Here is a 19553-nt window from a genome sequence, read left to right on the forward strand (position 1 = left end):
CTGGCATAAAAACATACAGATTCTTGGGCATCAACAGCGCAGAGTTGAAAACCTCCTCAGAACCTTAATTCATTTAATCATTTAGCTTTAACCCTGATTTAATGGCCTGATTTCAAAGTGAAGACAGAAGAACCTGCTCAGTTGTAGCATCCAGCTGCAGACGAGTCCCTCGTGCAATTACACCGAGCAACTTATTGAGCCTTCTGACATCCCCTCATTCTAGTCCACTCATGTTTAATTCCACACTGTGATGTGTAACATGTCCTTTTCAATAAATCTGGCTGTGCTGCACTAAAATATGGGCAGATCATGCAAAGCAATAAAGCAAAAATATATGCACCGACATACACAATATCTGCAGCATTTTAATCTCCACCTGACATTACCTCATGCATTTTACCAAACAGCTGCTTGCAGGAAAAGATCAAAAACTGCCTCTGCATCACTAATTAGATGTAATTACAAACTTGTCTCTCTCTCTCACACACACACACACACACACACACACACACACGAAAACAATCCGAACAATCAGTTTAATGTCTACCAGCTCATTTTAAATGGTTTTAAACCAGCAGCAGCATTTGTGGTTTTGTAGCCTGGTGGATTTCTGCTCTGGCGTGGTGTCACTATTTCTTATGATCAGCTGCACAACCTGCAGCTCTCATCAAGTCTGGCTACACACTGCCCCCTAGTGAGGGAACTCTTTTTTCAGTCCTGACACTGCAATTCATTTGGCAAAGTTGTATACACTTTAGATGTTCTTTTCTTTTTTGCCATCAGGTAATAAATCATTCGGCAGCCATCACCCCAAACATCCATCTCGAGTCATAAGGAGCAACAAGAAGAACCAGGAGTCCTGCAATAAACTGTAAAATTCCCATGGAGCCCTGACCTCAGCATCTTGGAGTCAGTCTGGGCTTAGATGAAGACAGAGAGGACACTGACAGCTTGAAACAACCCACATGCCTGTAAAGACACAGGGAAACTCGTTTGTTTCCGGACATTTAGTCACTCGGCTAAACTAGTTCCACAAAGTTAGCTGTACACTGAGGTCAGACTCCCCTTTAATAAATCACTGTCACACTTTAAGGTCTTGCCCGTTGTCAGCTTCTTTAATTTAGAAGATGTATCCAAGAAGAACTGCAGTCAGTTACTATGGTGCTGTTGGTAGAAAGGCCATTTCTGTACTACTTTATATTTATATCTGAATTAATATTTGGATTGACATTATTTATAAGGTGGAAATAACTTTCTCCAAAATACTGCAGGACAAACATTTGACAATTTTAGAACTTGAATATTATATATTACACCTGCATGTCTTATTTATCTATTTCCACTCTCAGTTATAATTTTTTATGTTTAGCTTTTCTATAATAAACTTTAATACATGTATTTTCACATCATTTCATTCATTTAAACTTTAATATTTGTACCTCAGTGTTCAACTGAAAACACACACACACACACAAAACAAACAACACAGAAGTAAAGCACCAGTGATGTATGGTCCTGGTTTATCTTTTAGGAATTTTTTTGGGCACTGACACTCACAGCACCAATGTCGCCCTCTGCTGGTGTTGAACGGTGGCGTTACCTGATTCCGCTGTGTTTTCACTTCACAGGTGTTTTCATCCAGCTGATGTTGAGTTTCTGCTTTTCCCCTCCTGATGTGTACACAACCTTTTTCATCCCACTTCCTGTGCTTTCAGAAAACACTGTGTGTTCTTGTTTGCACGGTGCACAAGTGCACAAAGAATCAGCCTTAAGGCAATACTAGAAATGAGTTTTATTGTATAATACAAAGACCAAAGCAACTGGTACAGAAATCCTGAGAAGCTTTATTGCTCAGGTTTTGGATTTAGCAGCCAACACAAAAACCTGGGGGCAGGGAGTGAGTGTCCACAAGATACATTTATTTGTTATTGAGTTTCTGTTTTTCTTTGGGTCATTTCCTGTATTCAGCATGCTAACATCTCTACATATCCTCCACTATGGTCTTGTCATATTTCATGTCATTTCCTGCCTTTATCATTGTCCTTGAGGTCTCAAGCATTGTGATATTTTTGGTTTGAAATGACATTAAACGGGTTTGGCTTTCATCTTTCCTTGGTCCATTTCTGCTCGTCAGGACTGAAAGGTCTATTAGAAGCCATGATGTGAGGCATGTAATAAAGCACTGGGAGTCATTTATAGTCCCAGAATTCTCAGGTGAGCTCAAGGTCACGTTGGCATTTCAAGTACGGTGAATCAGATAAATGGTCGTCTTTGATGCTGACGAGTACGTTTTAATGGGCCTCTTCAGCTGCACTCTTAAATCTGCCACATTTTCCTTTCCACTCTTCAGTTTGACAAACAGGATTTGAACTGAAGCCTCCCACACAGATAACAGTCAACAGTGAGCCGCAAGTGGCTGAGGGAGATATTTACCACTGTGTTTACCACCTCATGCAATCTGAAGCAGCAGCTGCCAGTTCTTTTTTGACTGTAATACAAATGTCACAAGGGTGAAGAACAGTGGGCAGGTTTGTTTGAAAGCTAGCGGTGGCAGCTAGAAGTAATCAGGCTCAAAGTGGAAGCCAGACCACAGTGACGCCAAAATGGCCACTGTTCTCTTTTTTGTGTTGCTCTGATTCACTTTGCCATGTAGGCTGCCACTTCCTTCTCCAGGCTGTGTGCAAAGCGGTGGTTGAGGAAGAGGAGCTGCCCGTGAGGGAGCAGGCGGCTGAGCAGAGCATCAATACGGTTGCTCCTCAGCAGGACCTGGAGGGACAGTAGAGTTAGTAACGAGGCCAAGCTGACTTTTTAACAGTCCCAGTTAAAAAATGGTAATAAGATCCATACAGCTGCAGTCGGGTTTTATGGCCGCTGCCTTGTTGTTTCATGCCAGTTAGTACTGTCAAGAATTAGGCCAACAACTAACTCATTTCAGTCTAATGTTAGAAACTGTAGCTTTTCTTTCAGTAAAGTCTCGTCAGACTAAAGCAACAAGTGGAACTGCAACAGAGACACAAGTCACAGTCCAGCTGATGCTGTTCAAACAGGACTAAACAACAAATATCTACTACTGTATTAACAGATGGTCCAGTTGTCATGTAAATAAGCAGATATTAAGATATTATTTTTTAATGTAACTCAACTCACTCACACATGAGGACCACATGATGTGGGTGAAAGCAGAAGAGGAGAATGGAAAGTGGACCTTGAGTTTATGTCAGAGAGGATCATTTGTCAAATCATATTTTCATGGTCAAGGATCATTTTTAATGCTGATTTCAACTGTTTGAGTTTAGATTGAGTTTATTTTTGGTAACCCGGCCATGAGCAGAACATTGTGAGCAACAATACACTGCAGGAACAGTGTGTGTTTATTAGGTTAGGGACCAGGAATGAAGATATATCATCTTGTGGATAAACAGGCTTGTAGGATCAATTCATTGTTGGTTTTGCTTTTTTTCTTGGGATTTGTTGAAAATCAGCAGCTTTATCCTTTTATCCAAAATAGAAACAGTCTCCCAAAGAGCGGTGTAGGAGCTAAACTCTCCAATTACAGAATCTTTTCCTCCTCTAATCCCTGCTTCAAGACTAGCCAGCAGTAAATCGAACACAGCCAGGACTCTGCTCAATTCCAGTACAAGAATCAGACACGTTTAGAATAATCTGGACGATCTTATCTCCTGAAGGTTTACAGCAACCGTCCCACGGCTGAAGACTGGCCTCAGCCCGGCCTCAGCCCAGCGTGGTCTCAGTTGTGACGTCAAAATCACAACATTAAGGGTAAAGTTAAGGGATAATATCATTTCTAAGCCGATTCTTGCACCACTGAAGTTGGGACACAGGTGCTGCACAGTATAACAACAGCCTGGTCAGGCCTGGGAATCATTTATTGCATTGATGATAAGCAAAAAAAGGACGATTGAACAGCTTCCCTTCATGTAAAGCACATCCAGTCTGGACTAAAACTCACTGTACTTACACTTGCTGGATCTGCATTGACACAAAGGCTCCAGATGCTGTTTAAATATTTAAGAGTATTTTTGAAAACAGAAAGGAAGGTTGTACACACACATGGACACAGGCTTGTCAAACCTGGACTAAACTGACATGGAAACACTTTAAAGCCTCTGTCGGGTTTGAGAAACCTTGACTGTATCTATGAAAAGTAAAAAGCTATTTTACTGCTTTTTCTCTAACCAGACCTCATCAGACCAGGTCTCGATTCAAGTCTAGGTTTTAATTTAGACCATGTTTGTCAAATACAATGACAGAGGTTTGAATACAGTGTAAGCTCAGCCTCGCGTCATAGTTATGGGCATTAAAATAAAGCAGATATTTGCAGAGGCCCCTCTGTCTGGGGCTGTACTCACCTCACTCCCCTGCCCCAGCATGTGCAGGTTCTCCAGGCAGTGCCGGGTCAGGTTGCGGAGAGTTCCCTCAGCCAGCAGCAGGTTCTCATGGGGCTCACAAACCAGTGTGAAACCCAGACTCTGGACTCCCAGCCACAGAGCGCTCGTCTCCTCAGAGAAGGGGTCTCCAGCTCTCAGACGTATGACTCCACTGTCGGCCTCCTGCACAGCCAGAGCCTCCTCTCCAGGCACCATCTCCACCAGCTGCCGACCAGAAGCCTCCCGGGACACAGACACGGCACTGTGGACCTGCCTGAGTCACAGAGGAACAGTGGTGTACTCAGAAACGCATAAGAAAATGTCAAAAAAATAATGTCCAATAACCATCTTAAATTTCTGAAGCCTCAAAATTGAATATTTGCCTGAAAAACTCAAACACGGCTTGAGATGCTAACAGGAAACATCTCTCTTCTGATGACTGAGAGACTGGAGGAGCCATATAATGAAAGCACGATGCCCAACAACATAAAGTTTTCTATGTTTTTGACATTTTACAATGTTTATTGACAGAAGCAGCAAAATCAAGGCTTAGTCTTCCTCCACGCTGGAAAATGACAACAGTTGCTGGATGATTCTCGCATATACGGTTTGAAAAATAAACTAATTACTATCATTACAGGAGAACAGCACTGGCTGCACGGAGAGAGGGGCTTTTCTTTTGACAGCGATAATCAGCAGTTACAGGTTGTCGTGTGGGAGAAGAAACTACACAAACTCTTTTCAACACTCGTCAGTTACTGAAAACGGATGATATGGATGCGGCCTCCACTGACCATGATGCATTTAAAGCTGTGCGCCATCAGAAAATCAGCAGCGTGGAAAGAAGAGGGCATGAGCCCTAAGGAATAAATAGGTATAGATAATGGACGGATGGAAAGAAGAGGGGATGCGTTTTTGCTGAAAACAGAAGAGGGCGCTGAGCGAGTGGATAATCTAAACTCAAAGATAAAGTTACCTAATCCATTATCTGTGGGATATTATAGTGAACATCTTTTTTTATACTCTCTAAAGTGATTAATCGTGAAAATGTCCTGCAGATTAATCTTGAATGAAAAGAACTGCCAGCTGCAGTCACAGTGTCATTCTCAGAAGTTAACATGTGGCAGTGTGATGGAAAACAGTGGTAAACAGGTGAACAGGTCAAATGTTAGAGATTATTTTGAAATGATTTAAACTTTGAAACATGAACAACAGCTCGTTAGAAAAAGCTTTAACTGGCGTATGTGGATTAATGAAACCTTAACTTATCAATTACAATAACTTCCATGAAGCAAACATTTAAAACAGTGCAAACCTAAATTAAGACTATGACGCTTGATTAAAACCAGAAAATATGTCTGAGCTAATTAACCTAAAGTCAAAACTCTGTTTACATCAAAATGCACATTTAGACTAAATGAAGGAAAAGACTATGATTGAGTTGGGCCTGGATGTTTTTATGTGTTTGAAGGATGATTTAGAGAAAACAGTGTGTTAATGAATGTGCCTTTAATTGTTGTTTCTGATGATTTCCTCAGGATCAATGTTTGAAACCTGTTTGGCTCATTTCACTGGATGACCTGTTCTTATTTAACACAATGCATCATGTTTTATGAAATGTGGGACCCACCGTGCGACCACAGCCGCTTTCTCCTTCTGCAGGAGGCGTCTCTCCTCCGGGCTCAACTCCCGGTGCTGCTCGATCAGGACTCCGTCATCCGGACCGAAAACCCGGGAGTAAAGGACCCTGCTCTCCCCGGCAGACAGAGCAGAAACCGGACAGACCGTGTGGATCAAAAAACACCGAACCATGTTGTCATGTGTGGGCAAAAAGCACCACAATGGTCACTTCCGCGTTGGTCAGCTGACCCCTCTCGGCTGCCGTTGCTTTGCGAATCACCAGATGGCGCTAGAAGTCAGATATTTTATATTATATTATATTATATTATCACAAATGAGACCTAGTTTGTCTTATCTCTTATATTCCTGATTAATTCCTGTTTGAATAGTGGTATTATTGATTGTATTTCCAGGTTTCAATTGATTGATTTGTTTGTTGGACAGGTATGGTGGATAATGTTTGACAGCTGAATGGGATGGAAGTGAAATACAGAGTGAACTAATGGGACAGAGGTAACAGCAGAGGGGTTTAGCTGTAGAAGAGGGTGAAAACAGGACTGTGAGACAGGCAGAGGCTTTGGAGAGGTCGAGATCAGGGATCAGACTGTGTCTCAGCAGACAAGCAGACACAGCTGTTACACCAGCAGCTGCTGGTGGTCACACTTCTTTACTCTAAAAGATCTGTGTGTGTGTGTGTGTAAAGTGAAGAAGGAAAGCATTCATTCAACTTTGTTAACATTCACTTCCATCGTCACAGACCTGCTGAGGCTAAAACTCTCTAAGAAGACCTGAGGATGTGATGGGTACAGCTGCTTGTGGGATTTCATCTGTTTCCCTCATCATCTTGTTGACATTGTGCCTGTTTAGCTGCTGTTTAGCTGCTGTTTAACTGTGATAGATGGATGAAAGCAGCAACATTAATGTGTATGAGCTTTGATGGGTTGTCTGTGTTTTGACAGCATTGATTAAGGAAAATTGGTTGCTACAAATCAGAAATAATAACCTTGTGATTTTGAATCTTGAGATGTTTGTCTTGCTGAACACAAACAAGCACCAACAGCTGCAGGAGCACAGACTCACATCTTTACATCAAGACATGATCACTTCTTATTAGTGTGTATGTTCTTTTTGCGACCTGCTTCAGGTCTGGACTGACCTCTCTAGTCTCTGGTTTGATTTTCATCCTGGTGTGGAAAGATTTCGGCAAAACTAACACTGTGTGCAATGATTAGCCCAGACCAGTTTGCATGCATTACTCATTACTCTATGATAAGTGCAAAGTGAATTAGAGGGATCACTGCAGGTAATAATTAGCCAGAAGAGAGAACTCATTGTGAAAGTGAATCCAGATTTCTATCTCCACATTAAACTTTCATTTTTTGAAATTTTTCAAATGGTTGCTCACTGCAGCAGCTGTGTGAGGAGGGGCAGATTTTCAACTCAAAGTAAAAGCAAAGTGAAGAATGTGCAGCTACTCGTCTCTTGCCCACCACAAGAAAAGTCTGAGCAAGTTTCTCTACTCATGAACTATGAGTCACAGTTCCCCTAATAAAACAAACCAGCTGAATAAGAACAACAACAGGATGTGGGTGAAGGGAAGAGCGATCAGCCAGAAACATGGCCCACAAATTTGAAATAAAGGAAGCTAAAGACAGCATGTGACAGGGGACCAAAATATCTTTTTGTATAGTCTGCATTCTCAGCAGGGGGAAATCAAAACATCCTCAGTGTGAGTTGAAGTTTTCTTCTACAACGGACTTGCAGAAAACAAAAACGTGAGCGGGAAGATAAAAATCTTTACTGAAGACTGGGCATATGTTCACCTCTCACAGCCACAAACTCCACCCATCCTCTGAAACCACAGTGTTATGATCAGTGTTTCACCACCTTTGCTGCGATCTAGGACCTTGTTGTTGTTCCACAGTCGCATTTGTCAGTTTACCGTCAGAGTCAACAGGTCAGAGCAAACAGTAAAGGAGACACCCAGCCTCGAGCTTTGTGGGACAGTGACTTGTGCTCGTCTCAGCAGCTGCTGCAGAACCCAGGGTGGGGCATCAGACAGGACAGGCTTGCACAAAGAGGCAGATTACCAAAGAAGTGATGGCGAAAGGAAGGGTGGGCTCGGTTTTAGGGAAACTGCAGAGGCCGTGATAGTTTCTGTATTCACCTGAAGACACATCCCATTCCTTGGCACCATCTACAGTATAATGTAAAGTAATAAACTACTTCTGGCAATAGTTGATATACTAATTGGATATCCTGCAGTGCAGCAGCACAGAATTATGAGATTTCATCCATTTCACTAATTGACAGAAACTGCAGGTTTACAGCTGATGCAATACTTGATATACAGAACTATTGCATTAGGATATCCTGCAGTGCAGCAACACAAATATGAGGTTTCATCCATTTCACCCTGTTAATCCACAAGAACTGCAGGTTTACAGCTGAGAAAAGCTACAAATATTAATGGGGATGAAGTTTAAAAAACAACCGCAACTGATTGCAAATTACATTTAGTCAAATTTAGAGATTTTTAATATAATAAAATTAGACTAATGAAAATATTTGTATACATCTTTACAATTTAGTTTTTTGCTTTTAACTACACCAGTAAAGTTGATAGTTCAGTTATGAAAAGTATATGCAAAGATTATTGGAACAAAATTCAGTTTTCTGATTGTGTCCCATGTCTTCCAATGAAGTTTAATTTTTACTCTTCTGCCAGTTCTTCTTCCTTCCTTCTTTAGCAAAGAACTAAAGTATCTTCAGTTGAGCCTGACACAAACACTCACTTCAGCTAGAAACTCTTGGCAGCAAACTAGTCTTTAGATTTCAATTGGTGCAACACAAACAAAGGCTTGTCCTCTCTTTCCCACAGCCACATGGCCACTGGGAAAACCGCCTGATTTCAAACCTTGGTAAAGAGCCAGAGGGAAGGAGCCTTTATAACCTCCACTCCATCAGACGGGTCACATGTTTACGGCACGTGAGGCCTCACGTGTTTTCCTGCTGTAAGAGGACTGTTAACCTCCTGTCAGGACACGTCAGGCTGCCTCCACTCCCCCTACATACAGGAATGTGTGTATGTGTGTGTGTACACACGTGCTGCAGCAAACAGGCCACTCCCGAGGTTGGCTGGAGCGGGAGAATTTGAGGAAAAAAAAAAGGAACTGGCCTGTGTGCAGGAGACCCAGTGTTTCTACCACACAGGGCAGACCAAACACAGGAGCTGTTCTATTCTTACAGTTCAGATGTGGGAAGTGGAGTTTGCTTTGAATCCTGCACATTTCAAAAGCCTCTTAGTACACACAGTTAATCCCAGTTACAACTCCGACTAGAACCAAAAAATGTCTTCGATCTGGAATAGACCAATATGAACTATAGACTTTATTTAGCAGTAAATCTTATCTGCTTAACGTTTGTTCAACTTACAATATATAAGTGAGAAGGAGCAAATCGTCACATCAGAGGATTTGAACCTAAAATAATATTCAGCATTTCCTGGAAAACTGAGTTATCAAAACTGTTTGGTATTGACATACTGGCTGTAACAGAGCCCCAAAATCTGTGTTCAAATCCCTGCATGGACTCATTTTGTTTACTTTTATTTTACCAGGTAGATAAAGAGCTTAAATAACTAGTTCCAGTGAAGCTGAAATGAAGATTAATTCAGGTATCTAATCTCAACCCCAACGCTTTTGGTGCGTACAAAAGCTGCCATCAAATTTATGGTAAGACTTAATTCTTTGTTCAGATCATTTTGAGTTTACATTTAGTTCTGGCACAATTGTTTTAGACATTTGAAAATGTAAGCTTCTGTTAAATTAAAAGAAAGCGTTTTTACAAAAAACAGGCCCAAAGGTGCATTATCTCACCCGAAGCATTCAAAATATTTCTACACAAACTGTCCAACATTTTCAAATGATGCCCAGTCCTGGCCAAGAACACAAAACTCTGAATTAAAAAGCACAATACTGTACACCCCATCTGAATGCACACTGGATCTTTATTTCAGCAGAACCCCCCACGAGCCTGTAACAAAAAATGTAAACCACCCAAATCATCATAAACTGTCGTCATTTGCTCTGCAGAGGGGAAGACATTTATCTCTGAAAAAGGGATTCAAAGCAAAACAAAGGTGTTTTTCTTAGATCATCCTCTCACACTTGCTGACCTGCAGCATCAGAAAACTCTCACTGCAAAGTTAACAGGTAGTTCGTTTGCTTTGGTTTCTCCTAAGTATTGCAACTGATCAGGAAGAAGAAGAGAAAAAAAAAAAAAAAAAAAGCACTGCACCGACCTTTGAAAAGTTGTCATTAAAATATCCAATTTGCATTTTGAGACAAAGAAAGAAAGGCATACTTTCAACCAATCATCACCTACATGAAGGCCTACACAATTTGTTAAAACAAAATGATATAAAACTCAGTATGAACAAAGCACCTCACCATATCAAGGTATTTCAATTAAGTGCTTAATTAAAATGGGACATGACAAATGCAAAATTAAAAACATCCAATGAGGAGACTGAAATACAAACGTCAGACCTGGCAGTTTCGTTTGGTTGTATTATTGCAATCTGGCAGTGATGATAAAAATTTTTAAAAAAAAGTAAAATCAGCAGTAGGTCCGAGTGGTTAAAACAATAATTAAAAAAAAAAAAAAAGATCACATTGCTTCAGATCACCTTAATGAATTCTGCTCACTGCACCTCAGCAACATCATTAGGCTGAGAGTTCATCTCACATCTTCCTCTTTAAATTTGCATAAATAACCAACTTTGATAAATGAAACTTTGGAGCCAAAAAAAAAAAAAAAAATTCTCTCCCTCCCTCTCTCTCTCTATATATATATATATATATGTATGTATGTATGTATGTACAAAAAACCTGTTCTGTTGGCATATTTCCCAAAAGACATTCCCTTGTGGGTGGGGTGAGACCCCAGGCTCTGTGAGGAGGTCAGAGGTGGTTTAGGAGGATGAAGAGCAGCTCACAGCTTCTTCAGTCGGCTGTACATGTCCCTCTTGCTGCGCTCGCCCGCCCAGGTGCGACTCTTTAGGCGAAACTTCCTGAGGTCCTCCTTGAAGTCCTCATGGTGCATGGGCCGGTAGGACTGAGGTTCACACTGCGACTGTGTGGAAACAGTCAGCTTTTATTTGTCACGTGAAGGCAGCAGAAAATAACGCATGCTTGCACAAATCTAACAACAGTTTACTTGTGCTGGATTTCAACAAATTCTAAACTTAATTATGTTACATAGTACCATCAACACGTGCAGAACAACCACTGAAGTGACTTTGCTGTTGTTGCTAACAAATCAGAGTCACACCAACTTTAATTTGTTGAAGAATTTTCAGTGGAATCTAACATTTTGGAAAAACAAACCTGGAAATGTGGGAAGAAGTCTTTGTATCCGCCTTTGAGGATGTAAAGTTCAGGGTAGTGGAGTTTGGGATAGTCATTCATGGCACGGTCTCGCTCTCTGACAAAGCGACACATTCGAGGGCCACGCTCCGACGAGAACTCACAGTGGAAGATGATGACGACTCGTTTTTCTGGACAGCACGGGACGATGGGCTTCTTGAGGAGGAAATCCTCCACCTGGTCCTCCTGGTGCAGGTTCAGAGCTCCCTAAGATGACAAAGACAAATCTAACCAGATTCCCAGGTACAGGAACTACAGGCATTCGTGCAGAACTTGTCTAAACTTGTTTTTCAAGTACAACACAAACTGGTCATAAACATGTCAGGTAATCTGGTTAAAAAGTAGGCTGGGACATTAATACAGAAAGAAAAGCAGTCAGTGACGTCCCGTGCTCTTTCTGAAACCTTTATCAACATGGACTGGATTCATTTTCATGACATGCTGGCAGACGATGACTCACCTTAATGTGTCCTCCCTCGAACTCATAAGGGTAGCGGCAGTCAATGACAATGACTTGCTCAACAAGGTGGTTGAACTGGCCCCTCAGAGCCGCCACCATCTGAAGACCACAGGAAACACACTAATGTTTTATTGTGAAAACAGTGTACAACGTGCTGCATTTTGAAAGGTCAGGGTTGAGAGAAAACAGCTAATAGAATGAACTCACCATGTCTGGGGTAATGTACTTGAGGTCTTGATGTTTTCCCTCCACTGTAGGTAGAACAAAAGGCTAAAAGACAAAAAGAAAGGACTGGATTAGATAAATTAATTTCACAATTACATTGCTGGGGAAAAACACACCTAAAGATTCTTTGGTCTTCCTCACCTTGGTGAAATCTCCTATTAGCTCGTTAGACCCATCCTCACCATCTAGCAGCTTCTCAATCTCTGTCTGGCAGAAGGACTTGGATCTTTGGAGCACTGAAAAGCTCTGGAAGGACACGAGGGAAACTGAGTACACTCTGCATCCCAAAAGGTAATGACACTATATCTAATATGACACCAACAAACTATATTTTGACCTATATCTGCCACAAGCATTTAAGCTTGAACATAAATGGTGATGTGATCTTTAGCAATTTTGGATACTGGGCAAGGTTAACTATTCTGTGCTTAGAGTGAGAAGCCTCTATGACATGATTTGTTTCTCATCTATGAATCAGCTTGTCAGAAATTTTAACACAACAGTCCTGTTTCTGTTAAAACTTGTCTTATTGATTCCATCAGGTATTACCATTAGGTATTACAGGACTCACCATTCGGGGGGATTCAGGGTCTTGTTCTTGGGACGTGACTTGTGTCCCTGCCAGACTGCGTCGTCTTTTCACCCTCACAGGTGTGGTTTCGTCTTTAGGGCAGTCGGGGCGCTTCACAGAGAGACGAGACACCGGACTGGGCATGGAGGGCGAGCGAAACAGGTTTCGTGGCCGGCAGCGGATCACGGGCTGACGAAGACAAAAACTCATCTCAGTACTTCACTGACACGTGGCCATCAGTAACTTCAGCCTAACAAGAAGCAACTCTTCAAAACTTCACATGATATGACAGGAAGTGTGGCACAAGCAACATTACTCCCCTACAAGAACTGTTGTGTTTTTTTTGCCATTTTTCAGGTTACACAATAAAGCAAAGCAAACTTACAGAATCTTCTCCTGTACTGTCAGTCACCAGTGGGGCAGTGAGCAAGCTGGCCATTCCCATTGGCATCAAAGAGTCATTCTGTAGGTGACAGAGGTGTTGTCAGACATTTAGTAGAAGCATTTTGTGATCCTGACATTACAAGTCTCTGAAGGGTAGAGAAGTTATTTACGGTACCCTCAGGAGGGTTTTCATGGGCACCATATCCGAGAATGTCAATTAAAAATGAGGACACAGTTAAATACATGTAAATTTACAATTCAGTGCATGTCAGCATTAAGTAATCTCACCTCCATGTTGTCGTCCAGTATTTCCAAGAAGCCATCATCCTCATCGTCATCATTTAGAGAGGAGGTGAGGGAGGAACGTCTCAGGAACGTTGGGCTGGAGTCAAATACATCATGTGACTGGAAAGGAGGAGGTGACGATAGCTGAAAAAAATAAATAAGAAGAGAGTTAACCATCTAGAAACTAGTCTCAAGCTTGTGCACAAAAATGGACACTGTTCCTGGTTAGCGTACCATGAGGGCTGGTGCTGAGCTGGGACGGCAGGCAAAGGCATCCTGTCCACTGTTGAGGGAGCGCATGCGACTCCGTGACACCGGCTTAGTTGGTTTCTTGAATTCAAAGCTCTCCTAAAAAAAAATTAAATAAAAAAAACTGAAAAAACCCTAATGATCTTGATTTGAGATAAAGGCTAAAGACAGCCAGACAACCAAACTCAGTGTCTACAGGTATTCACAGTTTGTTATAATGCCTTCACCGTGGTAACAAATTGGTTTTCTGAACATTAGCGAAAGTTCTGGAGTAGCTTCAGTATCTAACCCGCCAGTCGTCCATTTAACAGCATAGGTTCTCTTATATGTGACCACGTCACTGATGTGTTTCAACCAAAGACAAACACTGACCTCTGGTATGTTTTCCTTGTCATCACGCTGAGAGGTGGAGGCAGTTATTTGGGAAGGTTGTTGTCCAAATATTCCATAGCGCTGAGAATCTGTTTCCTGTCCCTTCAGCGATGGACTAAAACCTAGAAGCTGGAGCTGCGCAGAGACAAGAGGGATACACTTAGCAGAGGCTTGGCAAATGTAAACAAGCTAGTCCCGTGGTGGGTTCAAACTGGAAGATGTTATGAAGTAATTAAATATGAAAAAACAAAACATGTCTTTAAATCTGAACCTACCTGACCTGGTAGCAAGTTTAACATTATTTTTTTAAATTTTCATTCTCCTGCTCACTATGTGCTTTGATCTAGTTTATGTTAAACTGGGTGAAATTAAACTTTGGATTAAACGTTTAGACCTTTGGCTGCTCAACAGCCAAATTAGGAGTCAACAGGCCAAATTGTCCCAGTCTCTGTCAGCCCTGAACATCAGTAAGAGATTTAACCAAGTACAATAAAGCATGCAGGGCTGTAAACACAAACATGGCAAATCAGCTTACTGGTAATGAGTTGATTCTTCGAATTGGCATCTTCCTATAATTGATAGAAGGGAGAGGGCGTAATCAATACAAATCAAATCAACAGGCTGTTTTAGTATGAGAAGTAAAACAATTACCAGAGAGCAATTTTGCTCTGATAAGGGGGTCGCAAAAACAACCACACTGCAGTTAATGATTGGAGAATAATAAATGGAAGCAACTTACTCGCTGACAATTCGGCTTGACTGTTGAATCGCCTTTTCAAACCTGTAACAGAAAAACGAGAACCTATTCAGAATTAGTAAGAAATAAAAACATGGAACATAATTCAAGATAGTGGTGTACATAAAAGAAGTGTAAAAGGACCTTGTAACAAAACTTACTAAGGAAAAAGACTGGAAACCCTTTATTGCCAGCTGAATCACTATGTGCTCATAAACTACAAAGACAAAGAATCTCAGGCTCTACTGAGAAACCAAGAGGAACGGTTGGAGTAGAGGAAACAGGGTGAATGCACAGAGGCAATAGGTGGTCTTTGCATTGGAGCAATGCCCACCTGTATGCTAAACAAGTGAAGTGAAGAGCTCAATATGCAGCTCAGGGGGAGGGAGCGCAGGAGAAGGGATGCAGAGATCAGCTAATCTACCATATGCCTGCTGGAACCAACACCAGTGACCCCCTTTTCTGCAAGAATCCTTTGTTTGCTGAAGGGGGGAGCGTGTCCCGTTGAATATAGACCAGAGGAAGGGAGGGCAGTTATTCTCTGGGGTGCCCTCATTTTAATAGTCCTGAGACAGAAAAAAAAAAACCTCATGCCCTCTTTTTCTATTGAAAAAACAGTGCACTGGAAGAGTGTGCCAAAACCCAGAGGGGGTGGGCTACCATTATACCAAAGCGTGGGGCACATCCTCCCCCAAACTGCAAAACGCCTAGCAACCCAACAGCTGTAAAGGAGGTGAATGAGGTCTTGAGCACCAAATGCTGCTGTAAAGGAACTTGCACATCAGACAGCAGCAGATGTCTCCAGAAGGTCGCCCAATTGAGAATTAAGAAAAGGGCCACCCAAGATTAGGCAGCTGACAAACTGGTCAAGATAAAAAGCTGAGCATGACTGCTGTGCCAAATTTCATTCAGACCTGCATTCCAGCTTCCAGAAATGATAAAACCTTTCCCTAAAAGTATCAACACAATCCACATTGGTGTGTCTGTACCTTGAAGGTAAGGACTTGAATGTAAACTGATTGTAAATTAACATATTCTGTCCACTTAAGTTTTAAAAAAAGTTAAGATCACATGGCTTATCAGCTAATCTGCTTAGTAAAAAAAAAAAATTAAAAAAAATCATCTCAGAGCCAACGGTAGAAACAATAATCCTAGAGATGAAAAATGAGGCTTGGTTAAGCTGAGTCCACATGCACAGTGGAGGTAGGGGGGATGCTGGAGGGGGTAAACAGAGGGTCACAGCTCACAGACTGATTAGAACAGACTGGAGGAGGGCAGTGCTACTTACGTGTCCTCCATTTCAATAGCGTCCATGGGACTTGGGAGATCCATGCCGAGGCCTAAGGGAAAAGAATAGATTTGCATATTAGATTAAAATATGTACCAGGTGGTAAATTGCAGGTAAATTGAAATTGGCACCAGGAATGAGCTGAAAAACTTTTGCTTAGACCTAAGGCTGGTGAATTTTACAATCTCAACCAGTTTAACAGATGCTCGACTGTAAATTTAACATTTGACACTAAACACTGGTGGTTCAAGCAGGGATACAGCTATCATCATATTATTCACATAATCATCTTATTTATTAAAAATTCCCATCCAGTTTTTCCTAAATGTGACATTTTCATATCATTTGTTTTACACAACTAAGACTCTGCAAAGAAATTCTATTAACCATCACAAAAAGCAAAATAAAGTGTTGCAATGTTTGGCATTTAAACGTAAAAAATTACCATATTCTCTACCAAAACAGCCACCGACAACAGTCCTCTCATGACCACGACTAAAGCTGAGACACAATATTATTAAATCAGGTGCAAGAGATGTGCATTAGGCCCTGAGGCATCAATTAGCAGGGACAATATCTTTTAAGGGAAGGGGCTCACCAGCATCAGAGGAGACGTCGGAGGCAAAGGAGGGAATCTTTTCAAGGGGGGCACGCTTTCCTCTTTTCGGGGTATCACACTGGCTGTGAGGGGGAAAAGACATATGACGAAGATGAATACGCTACACCAGAGCTATGAATGCTAACTTAATGAACACACTAATGTTAGTACTAGGCATCAACTAATAAGAATAATAATACCTTCCGAGTCCAATTAAATTGTTCATGTCCAGAGCCAAATTAGTAACAGGAGACAGCACAGTCGCGGGGCCAGGGGAGAACAGGTTCCTGCAGTGCGAGTTCTTTGTGCTCATCTCGGGCAAAGAGAGCGAGGAAAGTCCGGTGATCCCGTCGGGCCTGTTTTTCACAACGGGACTGTTGCTGTCAAACACATTTACTGACTCCATCTTCTTCGAGTTTCCAATTTGTATAAACTCCTTGCACACGGCTGTTATTGCTTTGTTGTAGACCTCGTCTAGGTTTTAGGTCGGACAGTGCCAATTACTTCAAGCTAACCAGGAAGCTAACCCGTTAGCTAGCGATAATTTTAAGAAAGCATTTCCAATCATACGCTTCAAATCACCGACTGGAAGTGACTCAGTGGTTCCATGTGAAGTCAGACTTTCATTCGGTGTCGCTAAATTGCTAAAACCACATAGTTGTTGCTGATGAGAGAGAGCTGCAGCACAGCGGACTCTCTCTCTCTCTCTCTGACAGGCCCTGGTTTCTGAGAAAACGACACTGAGGCTGCTCGTATTTATGTTCAAAATAGCAGCTCTGGAGCGGCAACATTTGAGCCAATCAGCACCCTTGTAACTTCCACGCAACCAATCAGCGCGCAGAACGCATCTGCGTTGTTGTCCCGTCGCCGGATGAGGGAGGGAAGAAAGAGGATGTGACACAAACCTTTAAAATCTGTAGTCTTTTCATACCTTTTGTTCGTTTAGCTCTAAAATGTGGCCTGATTTTTATATCAGTGAATGTATAATATATATATATGAATCCTTTACTAATAAGCTGCCGTTTTCTGTTTCTGTTTAAAAATTTTGAATTGGCTGCTGATAGTTTTTGGGGAAAAAAGAAAACAAGTGAAAGGAGTTTTTCCAAACCCTTCTTTATTTGCAAAATGCCTGTGTTTGCAAGACAGATCTACAAGCACACTGGTAATTTACCTAAATTGAAGAGCATTTGATTGTTCCACACAAGATCACTGAATACATTTCATTTCATTCCAAAAGCCATCAGATTTTTGAATAGCCACAGTACAAGAAATAGTGGGTTTACCTTAAAATAAATAAATCTGATAAATGCACATACTCACCTTTGTGGTGTTAGCTGTGTTGCCCAGCCATGGACGGGCCACAGTTTGAAATCCTCCCATATTTAAACTCTTTCTAATATTTGCAATTTTGTTTTTGATTTTTATGTGTAGCCTATAAATTAAATGTCTATGATTTAATTGGTTTGCAAACTTTCTTGCCTCAAATGGTCATTCGAGTGACAAAGAATTGAGAATTTAATTCCAACAATGAAAAAAAGTTGAGACGGTGGAGAAAGTTTTCAGATCTTTAATAGCTCCTTAAATAAAACTGCTAGTATACAGATTTCTTCACTATAACTGGATAAAAATTGTCATCAATCTACACTAAAAAAAAAACACTTTAGTGTGCAGAAAGTGAAGGGATCAAAGTACTTTCTGAAGTATTAATAAGAAGCAGGAGCCCCAAATGGTAAAACATTCTATAAAAATATAATCATTATTATTTTGTGTGTTTTTTGGTAAAGTCAATTTTAACTATTTTATATAGGATTACAAATAATGAGGGTTTTTATTTTGAATTCATCTGCTCAGTTAATATCACTTCACTTCTTTCCACATGCTTAGGTAAAAGTAATAACAGTGTAAGAATAGTAATACTACTGTTCAACAACACACATTTAAGACATAAGTCCTGTAAATTGCTTTGTTCTGGCAGCGTCCTTCATCTTTGTGACAGCTTGGTAAAGAACACTGTGGCTGTGTGCATGCAGTAATGGCTGCCAAGCTCATATGCCTCCCACACAAAGTGACTCAGACAAAAGAAATTATTTTCAGTGATGTAATCAATATTTCCTTTTTGCTGTTTCGCTCTGACTTCCACCAGCAAACCCATTCTTCTCCTTTGCTTTCTGAAATCTTACTAAATGGATGACTTTTGTGTAAAGATGCAGTATGAACCCAAAATTCAAATTCATGAGTTGAGAGGTCAGACATAATGCATGCCTCTTACTGTTGTTGAATTTGTGAAGGTTATTATGCGTGTGGTTTGCATTTGCGGGTGCATGTGTTAGCTGGTGTGGGTGTATGCAGGTTTTAAAGTGGTTTTAGTTATATCTTCCTTTACCAAACATCACTTCCTGTCTGCAGCAAATAAATTTCACAAGTCAGTTAACACGAATCAAAAGTCACATCTCTTCATCACATCCCTGTTTTTTAATTATAGCAACAATAATATGTTTAACCTCTTTCCTCTGATACCCCTTAATTAAAAGCACTGAACTAGGGTCCTATGAAGTAGCCATTTTATAAAGTCCATACACTGTTTCTAGTGACTGCAGTTCTCAACATTTGGTTTTGTTTTAAGCTGATTCTCAACTTATGCTATTTTTGATTATAAACTGATAACACTATGTTTGATATGTACAGTCTACTGAAAAAGGCCCTAATGTTTCTGCTATGCAAATCACTAACAACACCCCATTTGATTACCAACTGTCTATACAAACATAGGCCAGAACTCAGGTTCCTTAAGTTAAATGCAACACTGCTAACTGACAGACACACACCTGTGTTTAACTAGTTCAACCAGAGTGCTGAGGCTGTTCAGCTGACAAACACCTCAGTATTCTGCCTGCAGTTTGGGTCTGTAATTTTTGTCAAGGGTATCAGTCCAGGATCTTCTCAGGGAC

General features: G+C 41.1%; 2 protein-coding genes across 2 annotated transcripts; both read right to left on the bottom strand.

The window, feature by feature from the left end:
- Positions 1-1777: 1777 nt before the first annotated feature.
- ap5s1 (adaptor related protein complex 5 subunit sigma 1) lies at positions 1778-6239 on the bottom strand. The gene is made up of 3 exons (XM_026317779.2): positions 6019-6239; positions 4371-4662; positions 1778-2766 (listed from the first exon to the last, which is right to left on the bottom strand). Exons 1-3 carry the CDS (start codon positions 6198-6200, stop codon positions 2638-2640), a joined length of 603 nt encoding a protein of 200 aa, XP_026173564.1. The 5' UTR covers positions 6201-6239; the 3' UTR covers positions 1778-2637.
- Positions 6240-9999: 3760 nt separating this feature from the next.
- On the bottom strand, positions 10000-17345 carry cdc25b (cell division cycle 25B). Its single transcript, XM_026310117.1, has 15 exons — positions 16806-17345; positions 16606-16688; positions 16008-16059; positions 14723-14764; positions 14519-14552; positions 13984-14118; positions 13597-13710; positions 13366-13506; positions 13079-13156; positions 12694-12882; positions 12264-12368; positions 12105-12167; positions 11898-11996; positions 11399-11644; positions 10000-11144 (listed from the first exon to the last, which is right to left on the bottom strand). The coding sequence occupies exons 1-15, from the start codon at positions 17009-17011 to the stop codon at positions 11004-11006; spliced, it is 1728 nt and encodes a 575-aa protein (XP_026165902.1). The 5' UTR covers positions 17012-17345; the 3' UTR covers positions 10000-11003.
- Between the last annotated feature and the right edge of the window lie 2208 nt (positions 17346-19553).

Source organism: Mastacembelus armatus, chromosome 22 (assembly GCF_900324485.2).
Source record: "Mastacembelus armatus chromosome 22, fMasArm1.2, whole genome shotgun sequence".
Classification (NCBI taxonomy): domain Eukaryota; kingdom Metazoa; phylum Chordata; class Actinopteri; order Synbranchiformes; family Mastacembelidae; genus Mastacembelus; species Mastacembelus armatus.